General features: G+C 59.0%; 1 protein-coding gene across 1 annotated transcript in view; it reads left to right on the plus strand.

The window, feature by feature from the left end:
* DNM2 (dynamin 2) overlaps positions 1–7,924 on the plus strand; it is a 32,497-nt gene that overhangs the window by 18,916 nt on the left and 5,657 nt on the right. Inside the window, exons 13-15 of the mRNA XM_041409647.1 lie at positions 1,738–1,789; positions 2,249–2,260; positions 4,455–4,568. Of these exons, the coding sequence (XP_041265581.1) occupies positions 1,738–1,789; positions 2,249–2,260; positions 4,455–4,568 (178 nt within the window). The remainder of the gene's footprint in view (positions 1–1,737; positions 1,790–2,248; positions 2,261–4,454; positions 4,569–7,924) is intronic.

A 7,924-nucleotide genomic window follows, 5' to 3' on the forward strand; every position in this document is an offset into this window, starting at 1 on the left:
CAGCTCAGATTTGGGTTTGGGATCCTGGAGCTTCTCCTCCCAGTTCAGCTCTGGAATTGGGATCCTGGAGCTGCAGTCCAGATTTGGGTTTGGGATCCTGGAGCTTCTCCTCACAGCTCAGATTTGGGTTTGGGATCCTGGAGCTTCTCCTCACAGATCAGATTTGGGTTTGGGATCCTGGAGCTTCTCCTCACAGCTCAGATTTGGGTTTGGGATCCTGGAGCTTCTCCTCACAGATCAGATTTGGGTTTGGGATCCTGGAGCTTTTCCCTCAGATTTGGCTTTGGGATCCTGGAGCTTCTCCTCCCAGTTCAGATTTGGGTTTGGGATCCTGGAGCTTCTCCTCCCAATTCAGATTTGGGTTTGGGATCCTGGAGCTGCTCCTCCCATTTCTGCCCTGGAATTGGGATCCTGGAGCTTCTCCTCACAGCTCAGATTTGGCTTTGGGATCCTGGAGCTGCTCCTCCCAATTCAGATTTGGCTTTGGGATCCTGGAGCTTCTCCTCCCAGTTCAGATTTGGGTTTGGGATCCTGGAGCTTCTCCTCACAGCTCAGATTTGGCTTTGGGATCCTGGAGCTGCTCCTCCCAGTTCAGCTTTGGAATTGGGAACCAGAGAACTTTTCCCTCAGATTTGGCTTTGGGATCCTGGAGCTGCTCCTCCCAGTTCAGCTCTGGAATTGGGAACCAGAGAGCTTTTGCCTCAGATTTGGGTTTGGGATCCTGGAGCTTCTCCTCCCAGTTCAGCTCTGGAATTGGGAAGCAGGGAGATTTTCCTCCCAGTTCAGCCTTGGCTTTGGGAACCAGGGAGCTTTTCCCTGAGATTTGGGAGCCAGAGAACTTCTCCTCTGGGTTTGGAAGCTGGGTTGTTCCCTTGCCCAGCACAACAGGGATCCTGGAGCTTCTCCTCCCAGTTCAGCTCTGGAATTGGGAACCAGAGAGCTTTTCCCTCAGATTTGGCTTTGGGATCCTGGAGCTGCTCCTCCCTGTTCAGCTCTGGAATTGGGCTCCTGGAGCTGCTCCTCCCAGTTGAGCTCTGGAATTGGGATCCTGGAGCTGCTCCTCCCAGTTCAGATTTGGCTTTGGGATCCTGGAGCTGCTCCTCCCATTTCTGCCCTGGAATTGGGCTCCTGGAGCTGCTCCTCCCAGTCCAGCTTTGGAACTGGGAACCAGAGAGCTTTTCCCTCAGATTTGCCTTTGGGATCCTGGAGCTTCTCCCAGCTCAGTGGGTTCACCCCGATCACCCCTGCCCAGGGATCCAGGAGGAGCTGTTGGGCTCGGGGCAGGCAGGGAGGATTCCCCAGATCCCCCAGACCCCCTTTCCCAGGGGTGGGAGCGTCCCCCCTCTGCTGCTCCGGGGCTCCCGGTGGGATTCTAACGGATTTCCCGGATTTTGTTCCCGCTCCTGACTAACGGTTCCGCCCCCTCGGTGCTCAGGAGAGACAGGTAGCTTTTCCCTCTGGTGCAGGTAATGCTCGACCCCCGATCCAGGGGGAATTGGGTCTTTCTGGAAGCTCCTGGTGGTCGGAATTCCCCCCGCTGCTGCTCGGGTGTTTCACAACCTCCTGGGAATGCCAGGAGTTCCCGGTGTCACCTCCCCCCTCTGTCCTGGGCCAAAAAAAAAACCTCGGGAATGGGTTCTGGAATTCCACCCTTCGGATGGGCTCCTCCCTGCATGTGGCCCTCGCTCAGCCCCCTCTCCCCCCCACTCAAAATTCCATTTTTCCCCCTTTTCCCAGCGCGCAGCAGCGGAACACGCAGACCAACAAGAAGAGAGCGATCCCCAACCAGGTACACCCCCTGGAGCTCCTCCTCTTCCTCCTCTTCCTCCTCCTCCTCCTCGGGGCGTGGAAATCCCAACCCACTCCGATAGCCAGGGCCGGGTTTGGGCGTGGAAAAGCAGCGGAATTCCCGGCTGAAATTCGGGATGAAGCAGGCGGGAGGCGCAGCCCTGGGAACTGGGAGGACCCCGGGGTGTCCCCAGAGCCGTGTCCCCCCCAAATCCTGCTCCCAGGGGAGCGTTGGGGTGAGGCCGTGCCCCCTCCCCAGCCTCGGGCCCGGAAGGATTAACGCTGGGAATGATCATTAATAGCATGTAACGGGTTTTCTTCTGCTGTTTTTCCGCTTTTTCCTCCCTTTTTTTTTTGTGCTTCTCGCTCTCTCCTTCTCCTGTCACTCCCGTCCCCTTCCGTGTTTTCTTTCCTTTTTTTTTTTTTGTGTTTTTCCCCCCTTAATTTTGCGTGCCCAAAGGGGGAGATCCTGGTAAGTACCACGGAGCGGGACAGTGCCGGGACAGCGCCCCGTCCTCAAAAACCCCCCCAAAAAAACCCCAAAAATGCCACCCCCCTGCTCCCCAGGATGGAGAGAGGAGGGGGACGGGATTCCCAGAGGGAGCAGCCAGGTGGAAATGGGGTCTGTGCCCCCTGTGCCCGCTGCAGGGGCTTTGGGGTGATCCTGGGATTCAGCTTGCTCCTGGTTTTCCCAAACTTTGGGAAGCAGGAGGCCAAAATCTTTTTGATTCAGCCCAGAATGGCTGGGGGAGGGTGTGAGATTCCCTTGATTCCTTTGGGAACACACAGAGGGAATGGCTGGGATTTATTTCTCCCCCTAAATTCCGGGGTTTTTTTGGAAGGATTTGGGGTTCAACCCCACCCTGCCAACACCAGAATTCCCAACCTGGCTGCTCCAAGCCCTGTCGTTCCACCACGGAGCTCCTCCCTCCTGGGACAGGGAGGGGGATCCAGGGGGTCCCAATCCCCTCGGAGCCTCTCCAGGAACGTGGAAGTGCCTGAGATGGAATCCTTTCCAAACCCCCCCCTTTGGGATTTACAACCTCGGGGTGACCTGGGCAGGAAAACCAGGATAATCTCATGGATCCTGCCTCTGGATCGAGCTGGAATGCCAGAGCCAGGGGGAGCTCCCTGGTGCCAGGCTGTGAAATGTTTTATTCTCCCAAAAACGTGGATTCCCTGGGGCTGCTGCATCCTGCAGGAAAACCAGGATAATCTCATGGATCCTGCCTCTGGATCGAGCTGGAATGCCAGAGCCAGGGGGAGCTCCCTGGTGCCAGGCTGTGAAATGTTTTATTCTCCCAAAAAGTGCATTTCCTGGGGTTGCTGCATGCTCCCCCCCCCCGGGAGGGTTTGTGCCTCCCATTCCACAAATCCCCGCCGCAGATCCGGCCTTTTCCCGGCTCCTCAGGCACTTCCACCTCCTCCCAGCAGCACCCAGATGTTCCTGGGGACCCCCGGGACCCCCAGAGCTCCGGGCAGGGCCGCGGGACGGGGTCACGATGGGAAGGGGGGAGAGCTGGGAATTGGGGGTGGGAGCCCCTGCCGAGCCCCCAGACCATCTCTGTTCTCAAAATCCGTGGGTTTTAAAGGAACTTCATTCATCCCTGCTGCTCCTGGGCTTTTCCCAGAGGCTCCAGCTCCTGCTGGGCTGCGCAGACCCTCTCCCTTTTCCATGTAACCCCTCAAAATTCCCCCCTCTCCCCTTTCCCTTTTTCCTTTCAGCCCCTTTTCCTGCTGATCCCTTTCCCCAGTAACCCCCCCAAGCCCCCCCCCCCGACCCCTCGGGCTTTGCTCCAATCCCTTTCCTGATCCCTGATCCTGCCTCTCCCCCTTCCCACCCCCCAGTTCCTTTAAAACCCGCTCGGGTCCAATCCCAGGGTGGTTCCCAGATGGGAAGGGGGGCTCTCGGAGGTGAAATCCCCCCCCTCCCCTGCCCCCCTGCAATTCCCGGGCTCTCCGTCCTTCCCGTGCCCGGAGCGCTCCGCCGCAGCTCCAGCTTGGCTCCTTCCTCACCCCGGGGGTCTGCCGTGGCTCCCGCGCCGGAAAACCGACCCCGACCCCACCCCCGGGAGGGGCTTGGGACCCCCCGGGGGTCTCGGTGTTCCCGTGGAGCCACGGCAGGCTCCGTGTCTAACCCGGCTCTGCCCCTTCCCGGGGGCCGCACTTCCCGCTGAGCCCTGGCACTAACCCGAGGGGTGGGAGAGCCCCGGGGTGGGCTGGGGTGGACTGGGGTGGGCTGGGATAGCCCTGGGATGGGCTGGGATGGACTGGGATAGCCCTGGGATGGGCTGGGAGAGCCCCGGGGTGGGCTGGGGTGGGCTGGGATAGCCCTGGGATGGGCTGGGATGGACTGGGATGGACTGGGATAGCTCTGGGATGGACTGGGATAGCCCTGGGATGGGCTGGGGTGGGCTGGGATGGGCTGGGATAGCCCTGGGATGGGCTGGGATAGCCCCGGGGTGGGCTGGGGGGGGCTGGGATAGCCCTGGGATGGGCTGGGATGGACTGGCTGTGGGATCCTTCTTTGGGATCTTGCTCTGGGATCACTGTGGGATCCTGCTGTGGGATCCTTCTTTGGGATCTTGCTTTGGGATCACTCTGGGATCGCTCTGGGATCACTGCGGGATCCGCTGTGACCGTCGCGCCTTGCCGGCGTGCCGCAGGTGATCCGCCGGGGCTGGCTCACCATCAACAACATCAGCATCATGAAGGGCGGCTCCAAGGAGTACTGGTTCGTGCTCACGGCCGAGTCGCTCTCCTGGTACAAGGATGAGGAGGTAGGGCCGGGAAACGGGGAAATTTGGGGTGCTGGGGGGGGAAATCTGGGATTTCAGAGGGAAAAATGGGGAAATTTGGGGTGCCGGGGGGGGAAATCTGGGATTTCAGAGGGAAAAATGGGGAGGGAATCTGGGATTCCTTGGGTTTCCAGGGGTCCAGGGCTGCTCCCTGCTGTGGGATCCTGCTGTGGGATCTTGCTTTGGGATCACTGGGGGATCACTGTGGGATCTTGCTTTGGGATCACTGTGGGATCCCACAGTGGGATCACTCTGGGATCACTCTGGGATCACTGTGGGATTGCTGTGGGATCCTGCTGTGGGATCCAGCTTTGGGATCACTGTGGGATCACTCTGGGATCACTGCGGGATCACTCTGGGATCACTTGGATCGCTGTGGGATCACTGTGGGATCGCTCTGGGATCCTTCTTTGGGATCTTGCTGTGGGATCTTGCTCTGGGATTGCTGTGGGATCCTGCTGTGGGATCCCGCAGTGGGATCCTTCTTTGGGATCTTGCTCTGGGATCACTCTGGGATCACTGTGGGATTGCTGTGGGATCTGCTGTGGGATCCAGCTCTGGGATCCTTCTTTGGGATCTTGCTCTGGGATCGCTGCGGGATCCGCTGTGACCGTCGCGCCTTGCCGGCGTGCCGCAGGTGATCCGCCGGGGCTGGCTCACCATCAACAACATCAGCATCATGAAGGGCGGCTCCAAGGAGTACTGGTTCGTGCTCACGGCCGAGTCGCTCTCCTGGTACAAGGATGAGGAGGTAGGGCCGGGAAACGGGGAAATTTGGGGTGCTGGGGGGGGAAATCTGGGATTTCAGAGGGAAAAATGGGGAAATTTGGGGTGCTGGGGGGGGGAAATGGGGGAAATCTGGGATTTCAAAGGGAAAAATGGGGAAATTTGGGGTGCTGGGGGGGGGAAATCTGGGATTTCAGAGGGAAAAAGGGGGAAATTTGGGGTGCTGGGGGGGGAAATCTGGGATTTCAGAGGGAAAAATGGGGAAATTTGGGGTGCCGGGGGGGGAAATCTGGGATTTCAGAGGGAAAAATGGGGAAATTTGGGGTGCCGGGGGGGGAAACAGACCCCCCCTCATTCCCAAAGGATTCCTCAGTGCAGACCCCCCCTCATTCCCAAAGGATTCCTCAGTGCAGACCCCCCCTCATTCCCAAAGGATCCCTCAGTGCAGACCCCCCCTCATTCCCAGCCTTCCCCCGGGGGGGGCGGGGCAGCTCCAGCCCCTCCCTGGAGATTTTGGCTTTTCCAGCCTTTCCTCCCCCTCGCTCCCGCTCCTCCCGTGGTGGGAGGATCACGGGGGACGTGGGGGGGTCCCTCCCCGGGATTTGGGGGGGGGTCCCTCCCCGGGATTTGGGGGGGCTCTGGGGGGTCCACAGCCCACACAGGCTCAGGGAAAGGAGGCACGGACACAGCGTTTATTTCCCGGGAATTCCAGGCGCGATCCCATCCCGCTTTTCCTTTGTTCCCTCCGGGCGAAGGCAAAGCCCCGCAGCGCCCCCCGACCCCCCTGGACCCCCCTCTCCAAAATTGCTGCTCCCGGTTTCCTGCGGGGCCTCTCCAGGGGGAGCGGAGCGGCCTCGGGATGAATGAGGCTCTGTCCTCGTCCCCCCCCGCTCCCGGACCCCCCTCCCCAAAAATCCAACAGGGCACGGCCCCCCCGCCCCCTCAGCCCCGGGGGGACCCCACGGAAAACCTGCGGGAAAGGGCGAGTCCCAAAAAGAGGGGATTCCCAAAAAGAGGGGATTCCCAAAAAGGGAAATCCCAAAAAGGGAAATCCCAAAAAGGAGCGATTCTTGGGAAAGGGGCAATTCCCAGGAAGGGGCAATTCCCAAAAAGGGGCAATTCCCAGGAAGGAAAAGGGGCAGTTCCAGGAAGGGGCAATTCCCAGGAAGGGGCAGTTCCCAGGAAGGAAGAGGGGAAATTCCTGGGAAGGAAAAGGGGCAATTCCCGGGAAAGGGGCAATTCCCAAAAAGGGGCAGTTCCCAGGAAGGAAGAGGGGCAATTCCTGGAAAAGGGGCAGTTCCCAGGAAGGGGCAATTCCTGGGAAAGGGGCAATTCCCAAAAAGGGGCAGTTCCCGGGAAGGAAAAGGGGCAATTCCTGGGAAGGAAAAGGGGCAATTCCCAGAAAGGGGCAATTCCTGGGAAGGAAAAGGGGCAATTCCCAGGAAGGGGCAATTCCCAGCAAGGAAAAGGGGCAGTTCCCAGGAAGGGGCAATTCCTGGGAAGGAAAAGGGGCACTTCCCAGAAAGGGGCAATGCCTGGGAAGGAAAAGCGGCAGTTCCCAGGAAAGGGCAATTCCCAAAAAGGGGCAATTCCCAAAAGGGGGCAGTTTCCTGGAAGGAAAAGGGGCAATTCCCAGGAAGGGGCAATTCCCAAAAAGGAACAATTCCCAAAAGGGGCAATCCCAAAAAGGGGTGATCCCAAAAAGGGGCAATTCCCAAAAAGGGGCAATTCCCGAAAAGGGGCAATTCCCGGGAAGGAAAAGGGGCAGTTCCCAGGAAAGGGCAATTCTCAGGAAGGGACAATTCCAAAAAGGGGCAATTCCAAAAAGGGGGCAGTTTCCTGGAAGGAAAAGGGGCAATTCCCAGGAAGGGGCAATTCCCAAAAGGGGGCAGTTTCCGGGAAGGAAAAGGGGCAATTCCCAGGAAGGGGCCATTCCCAAAAAGGGGCAATTCCCGGGAAGGAAGAGGGGCAATTCCCAAAAAGGGGCGTTCCCAGGAAGGGACAATTCCAAAAAGGGGCAATTCCAAAAAGGGGCAATTCCCAAAAAGGAACAATTCCCAAAAAGGGACGATTCCCAAAAAGGGACAATCCCAAAAAGGGACGATCCCAAAAAGGGGCAATTCCCAAAAGGAACAATTCCCAAAAAGGAACAATTCCCAAAAAGGGACGATCCCAAAAAGGGGCAATTCCCAAAAAGGGGCAATTCCCAAAAGGAACAATTCCCAAAAAGGAACAATTCCCAAAAAGGGACGATCCCAAAAAGGGGCGATCCCAAAAAGGGGCAATTCCCGGCGTTCCCGCTTACCTGCGGCAGCTCCGGCCGCGGCGCCGCCCGCGCCGGCGTAACCAATGTGCAGACTACTGTACATCCCTTCCCACCTGAACAGGTAGTCTGAACACTGGGAACGCCGGCCCGGCTCTCCCCGTCCCCCGGGTGGGGGGTCCTGGGCTGGTTTTTTGGGGGGGTGGGGGTGTCGCCGTCCCCGGGGCCGTGGCTCTGTCCGGTCCTGACGTGGCAGAGCCCGAATCCCGCCTGGAAAAAGCTCTGTGGGTTTGTCAGGAAATGGTGTGGGGGGCGGGCTGGGGGGTGGGGGGCCGGCCCCGGGTTCGGG

This window comes from Onychostruthus taczanowskii, unplaced genomic scaffold (genome assembly GCF_017590055.1).
Source record: "Onychostruthus taczanowskii isolate IOZ18803 unplaced genomic scaffold, ASM1759005v1 scaffold303, whole genome shotgun sequence".
Lineage (NCBI taxonomy): Eukaryota > Metazoa > Chordata > Aves > Passeriformes > Passeridae > Onychostruthus > Onychostruthus taczanowskii.